The 23,337-nt window shown below is 40.0% G+C and overlaps 1 protein-coding gene across 1 annotated transcript in view; it reads left to right on the top strand.

The window, feature by feature from the left end:
- LOC149222445 (cyclase-like protein 3) overlaps nt 1-23,337 on the top strand; it is a 378,438-nt gene that overhangs the window by 77,134 nt on the left and 277,967 nt on the right. The window contains exon 2 of the mRNA XM_089385449.1: nt 10,900-10,944. Within this exon, the coding sequence (XP_089241575.1) occupies nt 10,900-10,944 (45 nt within the window). The remainder of the gene's footprint in view (nt 1-10,899; nt 10,945-23,337) is intronic.

Below are 23,337 nucleotides of genomic sequence, written 5' to 3'. Positions count from 1 at the left end.
AGTTTGAAGCAAGCACCCCAGGCCTGGTATGAGAGGATTGATAGCTATTTGATGAAGTTGAGATTCACTAGGAGTGAAGCTGATCCAAACCATTGCTTTAAGGTTGTGGATGATAGACCTCTCATACTGGTACCTTATGAGGACGACCTCTTTCTGACAGGTACAGACCCTCTCATTTACAAACGTAAGAGGGAGTTGGATTCCAAATTTGAAATGGTGGACTGCAAGCCTGTGACTACCCCGATGGAGCTTAACTTTAAGAAGTTATGCAATAGTGTTGTCAGACCTGATTTTGGAAATGCCTCTGAGTTTCGTCAACTCATAGTAGCATTGATGTTCTTGGTGAACTCCTGTTCGGATATATGTTTTGCAGTTAGCATGTTGAGCCAACATATGGCTGAGCCTCATCACTCACATTGGATTGGTGCCAAGAATCTTCTGAGATATCTTCGGGGCACAATCACTCATGGATTGAGATTCACTGCCGGAGCTATGAGGTTGCTTGGTTATTCTGATATTAATTGGGCAGGCAGTATGGTGGATCGAAAAAGCACTTCTGGGTGCTGGTTCTCTTTGGGTTCTGCTTTGACATCCTGGATGAGCAGGAAGCAGAAGTTGGTTGCTTTGAGCACCACTGAGGCCGGATTCATAGTTGCGAGTATGGTCTTGTGTGAAGTTGTCTGGTTAGGGAAGTTCTTTAGTCAGCTATTTGGACATGTGCTGGATACCACCGTGATCCTCTGTGACAACCAGAGTGGGATCCGATTATTAGAGAATCCCGCATTTAATGATCGCTCCTAGCACACAGACATCAGGTACCACTTTATCCGGGATATGGTACAGTGAGGAGCAATAAGGCTCCATCACATTGGAAATGATGTACAGGTCACCGATATTCTGACGAAGCCCTTGGTAAAGGTCAAATTCTTGACTTTCCGAGAACGACTAGGAGTCGTGGAGAGACCCTCTCCTGAGGGTCCTGTATGATATGGATATTGAGCTCTGGGAGATTCGGGGGGCATGTGGTACTTCTTGGAGCGATGAGCAACCATAGGGTGAGAGGTTCAACCTTCCCCTGGTGGTTTGCTATGTAGGCAGGATGAGTGGTTCATCCTTCTCCTGCCGAGACACAATCATAGGGTGAGTGGTTTAGCCTTCCCCTAGTGATTTGTTGTGTACAGGGTGAGTGGTTCAGCCTTCCCCTGGGATACCCAATGGCGACATGTAGGAAGGATGAGTAGTTTATCCTTCTCTTGCTGAGACATCCTACCCATGCAGTCTAGGACTCATGGGAAGTACCTCTCATTTGGCCAATGAGTAGGGAAATGAGGGTAGGGACCATAGCACTATCAATGGACGCATCGTGTACTACCGTACTCCCTATGCTAGGATGATATTGATCTGGGATCAATTGGAACTGACTTCGAGTCAGTAAGAGTGGTATGAGAAATCAGTAAGAGTGGTATGAGACACTCTCTTTATTTGGAACTGATTTTGGATCAGTAAGAGTGGTATGAGACACTCTCTTTATTTGGAACTGATTTCGGATCAGTAAGAGTGGTATGAGAGACTCTCTTTATTTGGCACTGATTTCGGATCAGTAAGAGTGGTATGAGAGACTCTCTTTATTTGGCACTAATTTTGGATCAGTAAGAGTGGTATGAGACTCTCTTTTATCTGGGACTGACTTCGGGTCAGTAGAGAATGGTATGATACATTCTTGATCACTTCTTCTTCTTCATAGTTCAGTAGAGCAGAGCAATACAGGGCACTTCATTCATGGCAGAGATAGTATAGACTGGCAGATGGATTAGCAGATGGAGTTCTCCGTAGTTGAGAGGGAGTGTTAAAATTGGCAACTAGGGCCAAACTCCATGTGGGTCATCTTATTTATGATAGCTGATATTTTTCTTGGATTCCTCTCTTCGAGAGGTGTAGGATTGATCTAAAGATCATCCGATTCCGACATGTATTTATGGAGATATGAATTTATTTGTATTATTGACAATTTGTCAAGGTCGGCCAGCAACCAAATTACCCCAACTTATCCTCAACATTGCATTATAAATAGAAGAGGTCTTCAAGTCATTTGACACACTCATCTCTTGTGATCTCTCTCTCCACTCGTTTGGGTTTTGGTGGAAAGAGAGGTCTAAAGGAAAGAGCCCTAATTGCAGTCCTAAGGAGAAGCCCTATACGTTGTCCTAAAGGAGTTCAAGCCGCAGTAAAGAGAGGCTTCTATCCGCAGTTCAGATGTGCCCTAGCCGCAGTTCATACATGCCTTAGCTGCAGTCCAAAAGGTGCCCTAATCCGCTGTCAAGAGAGACCTATACGCAACTCAGAATGAAGCCCTAGCCGCAGTTTGTGAAGCCCTCATTCTACAGCCAAGGAGACCCTAATATGCAGTTGATGAAGGAAGCCTAGCCGTTGTCCAAAAAGGGAAGTCTAGCCTCAGTGAAGGAGGCCTAAGGAGGAGCCCTATACGCAGTCCTAAAGTGCCCTAGCCGCAGGTCAAGAAGAGCCCTTAATCCGCTATCAAGGAGACCCTAAAACGTAGTTAAAGGAGTCCCTCAAACGCAGCTAAAGGAGACCCTAATCCACTGACAATGGAGCCTTAATTCACAGCTAAGTAAAGACCCTAAGACGTAGCACAGGTAGCCCTAGAACACAGCAAGAAAGTGTCTTAACACAACATTAAGATACATGGATAGACAACGTGTTTGCTGTAGGTGATTGTGTGATAAAGGAAGCTGGTATGGGCATGCCTTAAGGACTGTTTGCTAAGTTGATAAGTCACAGTTATATATTGAAGGAAAGCCTCAACATTCTGGGTAATTGGTTGAGATGTTCTAGGCCTATCATCTGTTGCATATCTTCGGTCCTTGGTATCAGAATTGCAACCTCATTTTGTCATCGTCATAGAGAAGATGTTTGATCTCCTATTTGGCAAGTCAAGTATTGACTTCAAATCATTGTACTCTATCTCTTTCTCTCTGCTGAACTATTGAAGAATATAAGAAGAATTGATCAACGGTTTCCCCACATTGGGGTTGTCCCTTGCTGATGCCGCATATTGTGTCCTCTTGTCTTGGCTTGTCTTCTACTGTTTATGTTTATGTTCTATTTGCGCTTTACTATCATGCTGATGTGATTGCTAATTTGAATATTGACATTGGGCTAATATGAAAAATTGAAGTAAATTGCTCTAAGCATAGAACATACCAAAAGTTAACAATAGTGTTATAACAATGGTTGATACCTAGATAGAAGAAAGATTCCTCGGATTTTACATGTGTATGACATCAATATTTGTCTAAACCCCTTTATGTGATATGCTAGCAAATGAAGTAAGAAAGAAACCTTGACTAATTTTAAATGCTGGTAAACAATATTTAAATGTTGGTACACAATATTCAAATGGTGGTAATTTTAAATGCTGGTACTCAATATTAAAATGTTGGTACCTTGGGGCCTGAGCATTGAATGTTGAATATTTGTTTAAATAGTCAATGCTCAGAGTAGAACCCTAGGATGCCCATACTAAATGCAAAATTAGTCTAAATTTAAATGTTCACAAGGAACAAGTAGAACTATACCTTAGCTGCCTTTTCAATGTGGCATGGTGCACTTCTATGAGCTTGCAATAGCTCCTTCCTCTAGCATACCTGCAAATAACAAAATATCTTCCACTATACCTTTGAACAAACACTACAAGAACAAACAAGATTACAATAGCTTTGGTAAAGCAAGACTAGTTTCTTCCCATTATTCTCCAACAAATGCAAATGAGTGAGAGCTCTCTTATATAGGAGAAAACCTCAACTAACTCATGAATAAAATAATCTAGATTTGGAAGCCTTCATGCCCAAAATAGTCACTCTTTAACAAACTAGAGAGGATATAGTCAAATACAATAGAAGATATGGGCTGTTATGAAACTACTCAAAAATGTATGCTAGCTCCAATACCATGGTCTAAAACCATCTCTTGAAAGTGTGAGTAGTCCAAGGAACAAGTGTGCCTCCCAAAGTGCTCTAACAACTAGTGTTGATAATATCGGTATCGGCAAAATATCGGCGAGGGTCCAGAAAACATCTTATCGGCAATATCGGCGAAAATATCGGCAAATATTAGCAAGCATAAAAAATGCATGATATATTCAATTTTTTTCTTTAGATTTTTAAACATATAAAGCAATAACAACATGAAATAAACAAATAAAACTAGCAGCTATCTATCTGAAATCACTGTCCTCTCCCCCTTTTATGGAAAACATGATGCTCTATTTGTCAGGCCTGCCCCTAGTAGTAGAAGGCCTTGGCCCTGCCTCTGCACCTAATGTCAAATAATGAGTGCTAGGTATGGAGCTGTGCTCTCCTATATCTATAGCAGATGGTGTTGATGCTGATGCTCCCACAGTGTCCTCCTCCTCCTCCTCCTCGTGCTGCTCCTCCTCTTGCTGCCCTTGTTCTAATGGATCATCTGGCTCTAACCATGAAGGTGACTCCTCCAAGATGGGCTCCTCAGACTCCACCCTCCACTGAGACAATACATCAATATTGTCTAAGGAAATGGCATCTGGATCCATTGGTGCTTCTATTTGCTTCACTCGAAGTTGGATATTGTAATGCACATACACTAAATTATTGAGGTGTGCGAACTCCAACCTGTAAGAGTGTCAAAAAACTAATGAGTCTTGAGTCTTGACTCTTGACACTTGAAGGTCATAAATTAAAAATTTAAAATTACAATAAGTGTAATTGCTCAACTGAAGGCTGGAGCTCAAAGTTATACCTGTTGCGCTTTTTTGCGTGTATTTTCTCAAATACACTCCAATTGCGCTCACCCCTTGAAGAGCTACATGTTTGACTCAAGATTCTTATGGCCAATTTCTGCAAATTTGGTGACCTTGCACCATAGATTCACCACCAAATATCTACAACAAAATAAAGAAATAAAAATTCAAAAACTTAAATCAAAGTTAAACTTTCAAATAAAAGTTACATAATTGAATTTTAAAAATCTAGAATTATAAGTAAGGAAATTCTAAATTGAAAATCTAATTTCTAATGAGTGAGGACTTGTCACTTACATGGCATGAAGAGGGTCCTTTCCCTAATAGCATCATCAAAGCCAAATAGGCCAACACAATCCCGATAAAACTGTATCTTGCGATTGATTTTGCTACGAAGCTCAGCATCAAGTACCATCCTATGAATACATGAATGGAGCCCTTCCATCACCTCGCCATCAAAATCAAAGCCACATTTGTATGAAAATGCGAGGTTGAGGAAGAGTGTTGCTGCATAAATGGGTCGATGAAGCATCCCTATCCACCGACTATCAATCACATTCCATAACATCATATGCCTATCAAGGCCAGTAGAACCCTTGTCTGCACAATAAGAATGAATGGCCTCAATGGCCCTATCCATGGCCTCATACAAATAAGCTATTGCAGGCTTCTTCCCATCTACCAATCTCAGAACCTTTACTATACGTTCACTAACTGAGCATGCTTCTTCTACTCCCTGCCAAAACGTGTCAGAGTACACCATTTTTGCAATGTCTCTCCCGTCCTGTCTCCTACTGTATCTACAATTACGCCACTCATCAAAAACAAACATTTGCTTCAACTTGAACTAACATCGAAGCAAAGACTGAAGAGTAATAAAGTTTGTGGCAAAACGTGTGATTGCAGGACGCTGCAACTCCTTGTTTCTAGTGAACCTCCACATGACGCTGAGAACAAAAGCATGGTTATAAATAAACTTGGGGACACTCCTAGCCATATCAACCACCTCCTTGATGAAAGAGAGTTTGCCCATATCCTCAAGCAGCAAATTGATACAATGTGCTACACACGGATTCCAGAACAATGTGCGATGCCTCTCCATAAGCATCTTTCCGACAGACGCATAATTAACTGCATTGTCTGTTATGATTTGCACCACATTCTGCACACCAATCTCCCGAATGAACCCATCTAACAATTCACATATTGTTGCTGCATCTTTGATATGTGCTGATGCATTCACTGATATAATAAACATGGTACCTTTAGGACAATGTACCAAGAAATTTAGAACAGTCCTACCCTTCCTATCTGTCCAACCACCAGACATCACTGTGCGTCCAGAAACTTCCCATGTTTTTTTCAACTCCGCCAATCTAGAGTTGATGTCCTGCTTTTCTACTTGAAATTGGGCCCTGTAACTCCTCATATGTAGCACTTTTGTACCCTGGGCCCACAACATCAATAGCATCACACATTGGTTGCCAAAATGGATTGGTTTTGGTGATGCTGAGAGGTAAGTCGCTCTAGAAAAGACACCTCCCCATGACTCTATCTGCTTCTTGCTTCTCCTTTTTTTAACAATTGATTTTATGCTAGGTTGTGCTCCATGTCTTGTTCGTGGAACAAAAAATGATGACTTCGCACTAGCAATAGTAGGTGATGCTGTGGAGCCCCTCCCACTACCCTCAGCATCAAAATCAGAAGAAGATATGTTGAAAGATCTACCTGCACGTTCAGCCTTGTTTCTTTCTGCCTCTTCCTTCTTTCTGTCTTTTTCATCAATTGCTTCAAGAGCTTTTTGTATAAGCTCCGAACTAGAAACTGTACAAATCCCAACATCATGTCTAGTGAGTCTAGCCAGATGGTATTTCAATCGTGTAACCCCTCCTGTCATCCTGGTCCCACACAATTTGCATGATAGATATGCCCGATTTGTCCCACCATCAGGCTCCCCATACTCCCAAAATGGGTCCAAGGCTTTTGGCATATTTGAATTTTGTAGTGAGCTAACTCAAACCTAGGGCACCAAAAACAAAATTGGAATTAATAAGTAATAACCACCTCATTTTACAAAATATTTTTTTTGCTACATTATTTGCAATGTGAATTCAATGAAAAATCATAAATGACAATAAGAGGGTGCATTTGAAAGTTAAAAAAAAATGGAGTTTGCTGTCCAAATATGGAGAAAACCCTTGCATTTGCTCATGGGCATGAAAATCATAGCAAATGGAAAAAAAACAAGCAAAATGTTTGTAGGCAAATAGGCAAGCAAGAATAACCCTAAATCTATCAAAAAAATCATTAACATAGGGGTTTATTAGAACATACCTGTTAATGGAAGAAATGAAGATTGTCTCACTGTTCTTCAATCTTTGATCAACAAAATATTCGTTGTTGGTGGCGATAATGGCTATTCAACCCTTGAATCCTCCTTGATAGCAAGCACAATGCTCTCCCCTTCCTTCTCCAGCAATCAGAAAACAAGAATGAGGAAAAAAAACGATTTTGGCCTTTTCTAGCCGTGGCAGCGAATTTTTTCTCATGCCGGCGATATTTTGGGTCGTAGCGTGATATTTTCCCGAAATATCGCCAATATTTCAAAAATATCGCGATATTTTCGGGGAGACAAAATATCGCGATATTTCCTCGGCGATATCTCATCTCCCCGAAAATATCGCGATATTTGCAATATCGACAATATTGTCATCACTGCTAACAACCCAGATATGTGGCTCCAAAAAGTGGGACGTCAAGTGGTCAAAATGTGGCAACATTTTTCTTGTGGCAGATCTAAAAACTTTATACTATGTCATTTTTTCCTGATTTTCTATTATGACCACTTTTTGGAAATCCCAGTCATTTTGCATTTAATGATGTTGATCTAGTGGAATTCTGGGCACTCTATCAAAAGATAACTGCCTTGAAGTTGACTGCCCTGAAAAAATGCTCTAAGCACCTCAACAACCTCAAGAAATGGTCTAAGAAGGAAAGTGTGCCCTCAAGGAATGTTCCATGTGGCATATGATGATGAGTCCTTGTCAATGTCCAATGGACTATCACAGATCCCAATATAGTGACACAAATCTCATTGCGTGTATTGAATCCCAAGAAAAATGGCATCAATCCCAATGTGTGTGTGTGTGTGTGTATAGATATATATATCTATTTGTATTTTGGTACACAGATTCCAAGGCAATATCATTGATCACAATGTAATGTTGTGGATATTGGAGCAAGTACATGTATCTAAAGGCATAGGATAGGGATCCCAAGGCATACATACTACCCTTGATGAATGTACATAGATCCTAATGCAAGGTGCCCACTTATAATGGTGAGTCTAACCACTTTACAAGTCATTAGGTAGTACACATGGGTGACTCCCTCTAGTAACATCATAACATAAGTTAACTTTAAGATTTGCCTAAGTTTTACCATGGGAGGACAACCTTAACCCTCATAGCATGTGACAAATTCTAAGTTAGAGATATTTCCTAGATCAATAAGTAATAGATTTGTAAATACGATGGGTAACTTATAGAAGGGGACATTGGAACTTCACCTATTGACCTTCAAAGTCATGTATGATGCTGTGAAGGTATTTAGTCTTGTCCAACTAGCTTCAAAGAGCTAGGAGTCTGTTATGAACCATGAACCTTAAAAATGATAAGAAGTGAATGAATGCAATCCACTTCAAGGGTGGAACCTCCTTTTACAATGAATACAATACAAGATATGATATGATGATCCTAAGACTAGGTCTCCTTGGTGTATATATATAGTAGACAAAGGGTACAATGAAAGGTTCTTGTCTACATAATAATATAACAATGTAAATGTGATAACCCAATATCTAGGGCTTAATAAGGGGTTTCAGGCTTAACATGGGGCTTCTCTAGGGCTTAACATGCCCCTTCCTTTCAAACAAGTGTTGTCTTCAACACTCGGCTAGCTGCGGTTGTTTCTACATGAATAACTCATCTTTGGATGTCACCTCTTCCGCTAGTAGGTTCTTCCATTTGATGAAGTACTTAATAATTGCTCGATTTCTCAGCCGTTGAATCCTTGTTTCAAGGATTGTTTCTAGTCTAGTAAGATTTCCCCTTCTTCATTAATGTTTCGTAAAATAGCTTGGACTGGGATCTTGGCATTGATTATGTTCTTTAAGCAAGAAACATGTAAGAATGGATGTACATGTGCATATGGAGGAAACTCCAAATTGTAAGCCATACTTTCAATTCTCCACAACACCTTATAAGGGCCATAATAACTCGATGTTAATTTATCTGAACACATATGCCATGAACCATCATTTTTTGTAACCATCATCATTGGTGAAGAGAAAGCACCTTGGCCAGGTTGAATGATGCCAACCTTTAACATTTATTGAATTAGATGCTCAATCTCACTCTTTTGTGCATATGGATAACTGTAAGGCATAATGTTAGGTGGTACGCTTTCAAGTTGCAAATGCATAGCATGGTCATGATCTTGAGCAAGTGGAAGACCTTTAGGCATCTCTCAAATACTTTGAAATGATTGTTGATAACTTTTCGAAGATCCATTAGAGCAGAGGATATAGATGTTTGAACATCAAATGAGCTTGATTGTGCAATTAGACCATAGTGCCCCTTTTCGAGTACTTTTGTCATGTTATTAGAGCTTACCACTTTAGAGAGTTTCCCTTGGATACCTCTTAAGTTCAATTTCCTTGGATTTTGAGGAAAATGCCATGAAAAACTCCTGAAAGTTAAGGGCCATTGTTCCCAATTATTGTAACCATTGGATCCCTAATACAACATCTGCACCACCCATTGGATTGCAATCATGGGACTAGCCAATAAATATTCCCCCATATCCAGCTTAATACTATGGCACTTCCCTGAACAATTTATAGTACCTCCATCTGCAATCATTACTTGAAATTCTCGTGTTGAAAATACAAAGCAATTGAGAAGTTTTGCCAATTTGCAATTATGAAGTTAGAGGTACTACTAGCATCAATCAACACTGTAGTCTGTTACCTTTTTCTTTTTGATATATCCATCTATCTTGAGGGTTTGTGGAAGAAACTCATTAGAAATATTGAGGAAAATGTGAGAAAATATCAGAAAACATAAATTTGGACCCAAAAACTCTGAAAATTTTAGAAAAGTTGGCAACCTGAAAAACTACAAAAAAACAAGAGATATTGGAGATATTTACAACATTGACATGTATAGAGTGATTAGCTGGGATAGTTAGTGCTATGTAGTATGTACCTTGCTCTAAAATATCCATGTCGTTCAATACTTTTTATTGCATCATTTCTCTAAATAATGCGAGGACATAGATGCAAAGATCCTCAACTAGATTTATCTTCCTCAAATCATTTTCCAAATTCTTGTACATCTAAATGTTGGTCTTCATTAAGGAGAACACCTGAGTCATAGTTAATATTCTTGGTGCCGTAATGGACTATAGTCAATACCTTAACCAATTGACCAATTTAGTATTAGTACTGCAGTTTCTCTGAGTACTGCGAGTGATCTGCCGATAGAAAGTTATTGTCAAAATTCTTTTCTCAGTTTCAGCCAAGTCATATAGAAAGAGCCATTGATTTCATGGAGAAGAAAAGAAAATCAATCATATTAATTGCGAAGACAATTAAAATCAACTAGAATGGGGGTACATGATTGGAAATTTGCATGCATTATGTAGAACTTCAACCATCACTCACACAAACGAACCTGAGACTAACTTATTGGTCATGATCATGCATGATTGTTATCTTGCTGACTTGTATCCTTGCTGCATATTTATTGGAAAACATATGTTTGATCATATCCAAAATAATGAAGTTCTGGATGAATCTCTTTCATGCAAAAAGAAATGAACTTCTTGTTACTGAGTTGGCAATATTTGTGATTGCTTGTGATCTCAATATTCATTAATAGAAAAAGAGGATTGGTCTTGTTAATGTTTTGACATATTATAACTAACTGCTGATACAAATTCTAAATATGTAATCTATGGTAACCTCTACCATAAACTTTTCTGATCTGAACAGTCATTATTGTGAAGATCTTAATGAGTGATATTTTTGTTGTGGTTTACAGGTCCTGCATTGCTTGTTGATGTTCCTAGAGACACGAACATAACTGGTAATAAGGCTCAATGACATTTTGTTAGCCTTGCTATGGTAATAAGACTCAATGACATTTTGTTAGTCTTGCTATGGTATTCGTATTACAATCTACCTTATTGTTAGTCTTGATTCTAAATTTTTCAAAACTTTAACAGTCTGAAGAAGCATTTGATGTAGCAGTTGAAACTGATTAACGATAAATTTTTTCTCATTAAACTCTTTCCTTGCATTTAATGAAAGTAAACATGGCATAGTTTGATTGTTTGGTTATTGAATTGACTTCTCTTTCACAGTGTGTAAAGTTTGCTATGGTTATATTTCATCTCAAGCAAAGCTATTTCTTCTCTTTAGGTCATCTTTTGACTGGTCTCATTCCTTCACAGAGTCCATATTTTTGGGGACTCGGCCTCTGGGAGGGGTTAACATCCTTATTTAGCACATTGTTTGTTGAAGACCATTTCTCACACAGCCCTTTAAAGTGCTACAAAAACTAACACACCCTCTTAGCGAGGAGGGTGTTCTAGTGCTGCTCTACTGCCACAACACCCTGTCTCTATATCACTCTCTGTCACGCTGCTGATGTCTGGCCATTGCCCATCAACTACTGCGCAACTATGATGCTGCATCTAGTGCTACCAGCTCTGCATTTGCACTGCAACTCCCTCTCATTTGTTGCTGTTGCAACTGCAACTACTGCAACTGAGAATCATCCAAAATAGTCTGTCCGTGTTACTGAAGCAGGTTCTCCACCATACCCATCTGCTTTATGAAATAGACGAAATTAGCTCTTCCTACAACTTTCGTGAGTATATTTGCAACCTGCTCTTTTGTGGGAACATATTGTAGCTGGACCGCTCCACGTTGCACACAGTCTCTGATAAAATGACACCGAATATCTGTGTTTTGACCTGTCATGAAACACTGGATTCTCAGAGAGCTTGATGCAACTCTGATTATCGCAGTAGACATTGGTCGCCTCCATCCTCTGCTTGAACAAGCTTACCAGTAGCTTCCGAAGCCATATAGCTTCGCACGTAGCTGTGCTTGTTGCCATATACTTTGCTTCTGCAGAGCTCAGTGCTACTGACTTCTGCTTCCTGCTACACCAAGAAACCATTCCTGATCCAACACTGAAGAAGTACCCAGAGGTACTTTTGTTGTCCACTGAACTCCCTGTCCAATTTGCATCTGCAAACCCACATAGTCCGATGTCATTCCCTCGGGTATATCTCAATCCCTACTCAATTGTGTCGCGCACATACCTCAAAATGTACCTCACTGCTGTCCAATGTACCCTCTTTGGTTCCACCATGAACTGATTGAGGGTATTGACCGTGAAGCAGATATTTGGCCTAGTGTTGACCAGATACATGAGAGAAATGATGAGTTGTCTATACAAGGTGGGGTCAACATCCTTGTCATCTGATGCATCTATTTTCTTCTAGTTGGTGATCATGGGCGTAGACATGGGTCTACAATCTTGCATTTTGAATCTCTTTATAATATTTGTAGCATATCTTCCTTGCCCAAGAAAGATCTCCTCATCCTTCTGCCACACTTCCAATCCTAGGAAATAGTGCATCAACCCCAAATCCTTCATGTCAAACTCTGCTGCCAGGTTCCTCTTGCAGTCCTCTATGAGCCCTGATGACCCTGTTAGGAAGAGATTTTCCACATACAATACTAGGATTAGTGGCTCACCCTCTACCATCAAATAGTAAAGGTTTGGATTTGTGTCACTCTTGATGAATCCCATCTACTGCAAGTAACTGTCAATCCGACCGTACCATGCCCTGGGAGCTTGCTTGAGCCCGTATAGAGATTTCTTTCGTCTGCAAACATGAATGTGCCTCTCATGAGTCTCAAAGCCCTCTGGCTGTTCAATCTACACCTCTTCCTCTATCACCCCATTCAAGAATGTTGTCTTGACATCCATCTGGTGAATCTGCCACCCCATCTGAGCTACTAGGGATATAATTGACCGAATAGAAGTGTATCTGGCAACTGGGGTGAAAGTCTCCTCATAATATATCCCTTCTTTTTGTGCATACCCCTTTTCCACAAACCTAGCCTTGTACTTCTCCATGTTGCCATCTGCAACATACTTGATCTTGTAGATCCATCGAGAACCTACAACTGACCTGTCTTTAGGCCTCAACACTACCTCCCAAACATCATTCGTCATGATAGCGTTGTATTCCTCTACCATGGCATCCACCCACACCTGATGCTGTGCGACTTCCTAAAAGCTGGAAGGTTCTGCAACCCGAGCCACTAATGCTTGGTACTTGTTGTTGATAAATCTAGGGGCAACAAGTGTAGGTGATTTCTCTTCTATGATAACTGCTTGTGATTTACTTTCTTACTTAACTTCTTCTTTCAGTTTATTATTATTGTGTTTTACTTCTTCAAAAAACTACCAAAACATAAAGAACAATGAGACAAAGGACTCAAGATATAGGTGATCAACCAGGGCCAAAACCTCTCCAATCTTGAGAGGAAAACCCACAAAATTCTTCTTCTTATAGAGTCTTCAATTGATGAATTCCAATACCTAGACCTTTGACCAACAACCCTTCCAAGATCAAGTCAATCCCTGCTTTAAGTCAAATTCAATTTCTTCTTTGATATTGCATCAATCTTTTACTTCGTCCTTAACCCTCAGCTTTGCAATCCTGGTCTGAACTTTCGGCCCTCCTTCCTGCAATTCTCGGTCCCTTGCAATTGGCTGTTCTTTTCGCATGTGTGACAAGATTATGGCTCTTTTGACCCTCTTTCTCCTTCGCTAGACTTGGGCTAGTTTCTTAGTGAATTCGGCTTGCAAGATAGATCATTCCCTTGCCTTGATTCGGTCTTCTTGAGGTGACTAGATTTCTGTTTGCAACAACAAAATGTGCCCTAGCTTCCTTGCATGCGTGGAGAGAAAATAACCCAAAAACAATTCAGAAATTCGTCCTTTCTTCTCTTCCTTCGTCCTTCTCTTCTTCACTCTTTTTCTCCTTGTGATCAAGTGTCAAGTGTGAGAAGTGTGTCCTTGAATGACGCTGAGACCTGTTGATTTTTGGTAGCATCGTATGTGCTTTAGCCATGAAAATTGGTAGAGAGGCTAAGGAATATGAGACCTCCAAGACCCATAAATCGTTTGGGGAAATTCCACCCGGATGGAGAGATATTAAAATAATTAATATTTTTAATGGGGTTCCTAAGTCTAAACTTGGGAAAATTAAAATATTAATGTGTATTAATATAATATGGGTAAGAAAGTTTTAAACAACAAGGATCAAACCAGATCTAATCTTCGCTGTTGGTTAGGGACTTAATCTCAGCTGTTAAATCGTCAACCGGAAAAGTATAAGAGGAGGCTTGAGGGTCAGTTGGAGACACACCAAGAAACTTGAGAGATTAGTCAGTTCAATTTTCTGGGGCGTGGTTTGCTGAGGAAATTGAACAAGTGATCAGTTGAAGTGAGGGGAAGCTCGGCAGGAAGCCAAGGAATACATATCAGAGAGGCAACAGAGTGCCGAAAGAGGCAGCGCAGAGCCTTGGAGGGCTGACACAGAAGCAGCAGGGGTTGACGCAGAGGCTGAGGAGGCCAGCGCATAGGACGCAGAGGGCCAAGAGGCTGATGCAGAGGGCTTCAGAGGCTGCGCAAAGGTGATACGGTAGGACAAACTGAGAGTTGATTGGTTGATGTAGAGCCAGAGAAGGTGACGCAGTTCCTAAGGGGGTGACGCAGTTCCAGAGAGTGCGTGGAGCAGCTTTCGCTGTCCAACACAAGGAATAGACAGAGTCACTATGTGATCGTTCATCTGGTTGCTAATCAACCAAAATATTTGTCTCCAGATAGAGGTATTGCTGCCAAGGAAATTCTCTGAAGGGTGAGCCATTTCTGGCACCCTAGTTATATTCAGAATCTGCTTAATAATAAAACCCTCTATATGCTGCACTGGGTTTCCCGCTTGGGTTTTTCCGGGGACAATTGTCCAAAAATAACGTTGTCCCTTGTGTTGTCTCAGTTTATTTCAGTTGCTGATCTGTATGATTGTGAACGCTGCAATTGTGTTTATTTCGATATTTATACATATAAATAACTTGTTAATGTAAAGAACAAGTAGGAGATAATAAACCAGATATCGTAGTAGGGTTTTCTGATGTGTTAGATTCAGAAATTTTCACAAGACCTTCCTTATATAATAATATATGCTCCTTGTCACTTGATCTGAGTCTGACTTGTCATTTTTTAAGGCCGACTTGTTGCTGGAGTAGCCGACTTGATTGATAGCCCTTGACTTGGTATTGGAGGGTCATTTTGACTCTTTCTTTGACTCAAATAATTTTCTAACAATATGTAACATGCCTAAGAAGGGTCCTTCATACATGGCAATGACTCCCTAGACTTGTAGACTCAATGACAAGCCCTAGAAGCTCTCAATGGGAGCTTAACCTAAAAATAAATTCTCTTGAGCATGAAACCCATGCCTCAAGATCAACAATAATAAATTTATTTTTCTCATTACATTAAATACATAAAATCATGATTACATATGTCATTATGAAGACTGAACCTAGTTACATATTTCAACACTCTCTCTTAACTCTGGAGGTATTCATAATCCATACAAGGTACTTGGACATTCTTAATCTGACGAATTCTCATAAGAAGAGTCGGATTGGTAGCCCATCTGTATAACATCATGTCATCCAAGATTATCACATAGCAAGGCCTTGACTAACAACTCTATCTCTCATATGATCAGAGAACAATGCCGGCGAGAACAATGATTTATAGGCACCATCATCATTTTCTCTCTTGGAACATACCCCACCTAGGTTTTCTCAGAGTATGTTCCATCAGGACTATTCTTATCTTGGATTCCCAGTCCTCAAAGGATATTGGTCCTCTACGACTACTCTTATCTTGGATGCCCTACCACATCCTCAAAAAGTATTGAATGCTAGATGCTTACGCAATCCTCCATTCTTTATTCCTAAGTGAAGACAAGAATGATGTGTCTATCTCTCCCTCTTAACCAGGGAGGATATACCCATTCCTATGAAGGAATGTACCCATTCCTATAAAAGGAATGTACCCAAGCTCCCTCTTAACCAAGGACTTGACCAAGCTTCCCCTTAACCAAGGACTTGCTTCCAGCAGCTCTCTAGGTGGAGATCATGGGATAACCAGCTGCTTGTAGGACTCCCTCTTTCGATGTCATGAATTTCATCTTTGTTACGGAGCCTGCATCTTTTGGGACTTCTTCGCAGGGCATTGATCATCCATCACTTTCATTTATGAATCATGTCAGTCATGTCATCCTTCCTTTCATCGGAAAGTGATCCATTAGTCCATATATGGCCTTCCTTCATACCTTGCTACCTTCTTCACATCATGTTTCCTTTAGGATATTTCATCCTACCACATGAGTATCAGTTGTAGATGACATCTACAACTCTTCCTTTGGTAGCCCTGTATTAGCCCATCTAGATATTGTTCAAAAATCAAGAATGAACATTAAATCAAAATTACCTTTGTGATGGTATTTTCATCATGACATCTGCTTTGTTGTAACATCAACATCCTGCATACATATTGACACATCTCCAAAAATATTAAATGTCAAGGGTCTCTTTCTTTTCCAGACTTCATCGGAGTCTTCATACCTTTTTCATGGAGATGTCACGGTCAATCCTTTTAGTCATCAAATGTTGATTTCCTTTTCTATGTGACCATAGTTGCATCTTTCACGATCTCTCCTTACTTTCTTCACATATTTCTCCCCAAGAACTTCCATCCATAGTTCCTTTATCTTTATCAACCACCTCATATTTCATATGAGGACATATTATGTTGATTTCATCTAGTCAATATGTGAACCATGCCTTCATGCATCCTTCCAAAGGAGGAGATCCCTTTCTCTTGATCATGCTCATGAGGTAGAGCATTTATCCATGCCATCTACAACTATATGACTCAATTTTATAAGATATAAGCATACATAACTCATTTCTTCCTTTTGGTTATCTAGAATTCCTTCGACAACTTCCTTGATTGAAAGAACTTCAATCACCTTGACCTGCTTCACTTCTTTTGACATCATACCATCATCCCATGAATCCCATTCAAGGTGGAATTCTCGACGAGACACTTGCTTCTTCCAATAGGTGAACCTTCCGATGAAGATTCCAACAGAGGATCTTGATCATCCTCATCCTGCAAATGCTCCTTTTGAATAATGTATGATGAGCTCTATACTAGATAAATTTCTCCTCTTCATAAGTACTACTTATGCTTCTAATGAGGTTACCAAGAGCTACATCCTTCTATAGGTGACTGCTATAGACTTCTATTTCATCTATCTTTCATGCTTCTTTATGATGATGTCACGAGCTCTTACTTTCAATCGTATGCTTCCCAGTATGATGCATCCAATCATGCTTCCAATGATTCCTATCACGATGGCTATACTTTACAAAATAAAAATTTGAAACAAAAACTTGAACAGAACTAGGTGAGGAAGACTATCTCAATCATAGTAGAGATCTTTTACTTCCTCCTTGGATTTCTTCTTTTCAACTTCTTCCACTTCTTCAGTGACATGGGCTTCTTCCCTTCCTCTTTTGTTGTTGTCCTTCTTGAGCTTTGGACAATTTATCTTGTAGTGCCCATATTCATGACAACCATAGCATTGAACCTTTGACATGTTCTTCTTTTTCGGAGAGCCAATCTTCCCAAACTTCCCTTTTCTTCTAGCCATGGCAGCAAATGCTTGAGCTTGCTCACTTGATCCTACATCGATTTTTGCCTTCAGTCTGGTTTCTTCGATTTTGCACAATGACCATAGTTCATTGAATGGAGTAGCTTCCTTCTTCCCATAGATGCTTGATGTGAAGTTGCCCCATTCCTCTGGTAGTGTATTGAGCACTATGGTAGTCATTTCCTTGTCAGACATTATTTCTCCCAACTCTTGGAGTTGGTCTCTTATTTTTGACACCCTCATAAAGTATGAGGCTATTCCTTCTTTTTTTGATATCTTCATCTTATAGAGTTCTTGCCTTAACGAGATCACTTCTCTTGCAGTGCTTATGGAGAACAATTCTACAAGTTTGTCATATATTTCTTTTGATGTTTCTAGTTTTGATACATAGGGAATGAGGGGATCCTTGATGGATTCTATGAGAATCCTTTGAGCCCTTACTTCCCCTTTCATGTACTTTGCAAGAGCTTGAGCTTCTTCCTTTGGAGGTTTTGTGATTGAGCCCTTAACATGTTCCACAACTTCATTTTCTATGAGGATTAAATCAGTCCTCTTCTTCCATGCAAGAAAGTTTGATGACCCAACCAACTTATTGCTCTCCTTGCAAAAAGACATTTTGATAGATTCAGATGTGGACATAAAGATACTTACTTGTGAAGATACTCCTTGATGACAATATCTTCAATCTACTGCCTTCTTGAGTTTGATGATGATATGGTAATAGAAGATTTCTTCTTGAAGAAGATGTCTTCCTTCAAATAGTGATCCTTGTCTTAGAGAGAGGGAGATCACCTTGACTTCTTGATGATGTTAACAACTCCTTTGATCTTGATTTCTTTGGATGAGTAGACATGAAGATGCTTCAATTTCATATTTCTTCTTGAATTTTGAGAGGAGGTAGGGTCTATTGAGGTCTCCTTTCTTGAGAGAGGTTCCCAAGAGTGCTTTGTAGAATCCTTCTTTGAACAAACTAGGGTTTGTAGGTCTTCTTCTTTCAAGATGATGATGTAGTCCTTCACTTTGAAGATGCCTTGGAGATGAGAGGATCTTCTTGATGATTTGTTCCCTTGATAATCTTCTTTAGAACTTTGGTCCTTGAATGTCCTTTGTTAAGCTGCCCTTCCTTGACTTGTCACCTTAGCTCTGATCCCATGTTGAGAAATCTAGGGGCAGCAAGTGGAGGTGATTTCTCTTATATGATAACTGCTTGTGATTTACTTTTCTTACTTAGCTTCTTCTTTCACTTTATTATGATTGTGTTTTACTTCATCAAACAACTAACAAAACATAAAGAACAATGAGACAAAAGATACAAGATATAGGTGATCATCCAGGGCCAAAACTTCTCCAATCTTGAGAGGAAAACCCACACAATTCTTCTTCTTATAGAGTCTTCTTGAATTCGACCTGCAAGATAGATCATTCCCTTGCCTTGATTTGATCTTATTGAGGTGATTAGATTTTTGTTTGCAACAACAAAATGTGCCCTAGCTTCCTTACACGTGTGGAGAAAAAATAAACCAAAAACAATTCAGAAATTCGTCCTTCTCTTCTTCGCTCTTTTTCTCTTTCATGTGATCCAGTGTCAAGTGTGAGAAGTGTGTTCTTGAATGAGGTCGATACCTTCCTTATATAGGCTCCTTGTCACTTGATATGAGGCCAACTTGTCTTTGTTTAAGGCCGACTTGTTGCTGGAGTAGCCGACTTGATTGATAGCCATTGACTTGATCTTGGAGGGTCATTTTGACTCTTTCTTTGATTCAAATAATTTTCTAACAATATGTAACGTGCCCAAGAAGGGTCCTTCATACATGACAATGACTCCCTATACTTGTAGACTCATGACAAGCCCTAGAAGCTCCCAATGGGAGCTTAACCTAAAAATAAATTCTCTTGAGCATGAAACCCATGCCTCAAGATCAACAATAATAAATTTATTTTTCTCATTACATCAAATACTCAAAATCAAGATTACATATGTCATTATGAAGACCAAACCTAGTTACGTATTTCAACACCTGTCAGCTTGTTTTCCCTCTCTTTTTCATTCTGGGAGCTCCAACGAAATCCTCTGCATCTCTCAATGTCTGACGAACTTCTCTGCTGGTTCGAATGCTAGTAGTGGGAGGTTCAACCAACTCCTCTTCTTTCGGCCTCTGTTGCTCCGTTTGCTGAGATCTCACTAGATCCCCTGCTACTGAGGAAATGCTAGTATTGGTCACTATACCGAATCCCTATGACTGTCCCACTGGTGGTCCTGTTGCAAACATTTTGTCAAAGTTCCAAGGAAGTGGAAGTACCAAATTTTTTCAACAAGATCGGATCATCTATCAGCAGATCATATGTCATTGTAAACCCATTCTATAAGTTATGTAATGTAAATGATGCTAGTAAAACCGTGAATGTATGTAACAACCTAAGTAAGCTTATTATTTTGGCGAGAGTTTCATCCTAGGAGGTTTTTCGTCTCACTGATTCATTTGTGTTTCTAAACATGGATGGTCGACAAAGTTTTTTCGTCCAACGTCATCCCAAAGCTAGGGTGTAATTCTTTATCAAATTTTTAGGTCAGTCCTAGTGTTCTAGTCGAGTCTTATGTAAAAGTGATTTGGGAATAATTTAAGCTAATTGGCTAAATTATTTTATTACAAATCATTTGGTCTACTAGATCATATTGTGTCGCATTGAGGGTCTAAGCCGAATGGGTATTCCCCCTTTGAGGGCTGAAATTGTAAATCTTATGTAAAAAATATTTTAATACAACTTTTCTTGAGTACAACTGGGTGCCAAACTAGCTCACCCGACAGAGAAATCAATCTGGCAGTAATACCTCTCTTCGGAAGCAGATATTCGAAAAGTCTGCTCCACGAAACTCTCTCCAATGCCTCTCTGAGGCTCTGTGTCAACCCTCCTGGCCTCTGTGTCAGACTTCTGATGCCCTGCGCAGGCTCTCTCGCCCTCTACGTCATTCACGCAGGCCTTGGTAGCCTCTGCAGAATCCCTCTGTTCCTCGGCATGGCTCCCACTGGCTCTGCGTAGCCTATTTGGTCTTGGCGCAATTCTTTCGACACTATCTCTGCCTCTCTGTTATGCACTCACTGCCCCTCGCTGCAACTCTGATCACTGGTTCGATTTCTCTCAGCAAACCTCACTCCAGAAAATTGAACTGACTGATCAATCTTGGTGTATCTCCAACTGACCTCAAGCCTCCTCTTATACTTTTTCTGTTGAGTCTTCAATGACCGAGATTAAATATCTAATCAACGGCTAAGATTAGATTTGGCTTTATCCATGTCATTTAGACTTAGGAACCCGTTAAAAATATTAATTATTTTAATATCTCTCTAATCGGGTGGAATTTCCCCAAAACATTTCTAGGTCTTGGAGATCTCATGTGCTTTAGCCTCTCCACCAATTTTCATGGCTAGAGTACATTCATTGCTACCCCAAATAAACACTAAATCTTCAACAAACAAATCATTTAACCCTCAACAAACTCGTGCTCATTTTCTGTTGGCAGTGTAACTCCTTGTGACATATGCGTTGAACTTTAAGTGGGCCAGCGTGGACCTTTGAATTTAGCATGTGCCTTTTGTCTCTTTGAGTTATACGTAGATCATGAGGTGGGGTCCAATCCCCTTCATTAACTTCATACTATAGTCCTTTTTAACATTTAAATCAAGGTTGGAACCTTTACCATACGTTGCCTCATGAATTTCCACGTAATAATTGTTCACTACCTTTTGACCACCCTTTGACTTGCTTTGACTTTTGAATTTTGGTTCATGTGGTATGCCCCACTTGGTTGCCACATCATCTTTTACCTTCACTGAATCTGCAGTGTCAAAATTTGACTTATTTTGACTTTGGAAAAATTTCTAAATTTTTCCAATTATTTATTTTTTTGAATTTTCCCTCATTTTTTCCACCAACATTAGAAAAATCTGACTATAAGTTGTTTTTTGACCCTCGAAGTGGATTTTAGAATAATGTTGGGCTTCTGAGGATGAATTTACAGTAGTCACACATCCTAGACATTTCCGAAGACCACTTATTTACATCATTATATAGAAATTAATTAAAAAATCTCGTTTTGCGGGAAATTTTTAATTATTAAAAAATCCTACTTAGACCTAGTCAAATTCCGCAAAATTTCAGAGATGACCTAGCATGGTAATATACATTGAATCTAGACACTAAGATGCGTTAGGGGCTCAACCTTCAAGCCGTCACCCCGACTTTGGGGTAATGTAGTGAATGAAAAAACCTAGAAAATTATTGGCTGCTAAAAAGAAGGAATAATTAATTGAGTAAAAAAAACACTCCAAGGTGTACTCGCTTGTTGATAGAGTCCGAACACCCTAGGCCTGTTACATGACTTTATTCATCATGCTAGTGACATTTATACAATATCCCCATAGGGCTGCGAAATCTAAGGACTGAAGAAGAAAATGATAAGAAGAAGTAGAGTTTAAAAACTCTGGTAATATGATGATGACTGATGGTACAAGCATCCTTTGGTACATCCTTGGGCATGGGGTCTTCAGATAATCATCAGGTGCCACACCAGTGGTCAACATGGCTAAAATGAGTGGAAGGGCAGTAATGTAGGTGGTATCAGGAAGTGGGACCACACAATCAAAATCGAGATTTCCCATGTAGTGCCAACCCTAAAGCTAATGGCTAGTAAAGGAGATCACACAGGACTAGGATACAAGTGTAACCACGAAATCGAGCTATGGAGACAATAATACAGACCTAACCCACTCTTTCTGCTAAATCCCCCCACCAATTCATGCCCAAAAGTGCCCATGACAAGTAAGAAAAATTACTCAACTATACCAATGAAAAGCCCTAACTTTCGGGTCGGGAGGCCCACCTTCAAACATACATTCATAATAGATGGGTGAGGGACCACATGGCTCAAGTGGCGGAGAAAATGGCAAATCGAGCTATTTGGGGGTTGCAAGGGGCTGCTGGCTGCCGACTGAGGACCATCTAGAGAAAAAATTTCTCGTATGCATACTACCCACAGGTGGTGGGTAACAAGACCCACCTGAAATCCTGCATAAGATCCAATGCGTCTCCTCACCTTCCAGTACAACAAATAATTAGAGTAATCAAGTAAAAAAGCTTACAAATCACGAATGCAAGTGGACACTTCATAATGGCATGTCCTTCCATATTGGGTTTTGGCATGTACAAGTGTCTCCAAGCTCAAAAGTGGGGTTAACCAAGGACCCTATTAGGTGGTTTTAGCCTCTAAAAGGGGTGACATATCCATGGTACATCCATCCAATGGTAGGTGGTGTGTGATATAGTGATGGAATGGAATGGGGGTGAAGGGGAAGCTCCGAGCCACATGCCATGGCACAAGGGTAGCTAATATGGGGAAGCCCGCACTTTAGTATTTGAGTGTGGGATGGAGCTATCGGGGTACATGAGCTACCCCGACCTTTGCTTGTCCACCCTTCTTCATATGCCTTTTGCCTTTTATTAATTTTTCCTTATAATGAGAGCATGATGTGTAGGATATAGTAGTAGATACCCCCTTTAGGTGGGGTAGTTCGTTGCCCACCAGGGGTTGGGGCAATCATCGATTCCTTAATGATGGAGGGGGCCCATCTAGGGCCCATAGGAACCAGGGTGATGGC

Source organism: Pinus tabuliformis, chromosome Q, assembly GCF_031772625.1.
Source record: "Pinus tabuliformis cultivar Carrire ecotype Pingquan chromosome Q, CPIR1, whole genome shotgun sequence".
Lineage (NCBI taxonomy): Eukaryota > Viridiplantae > Streptophyta > Pinopsida > Pinales > Pinaceae > Pinus > Pinus tabuliformis.
The sequence above is the reverse complement of the archived record's forward strand: the minus strand, read 5'-3'. Positions and strand labels throughout refer to the sequence as shown.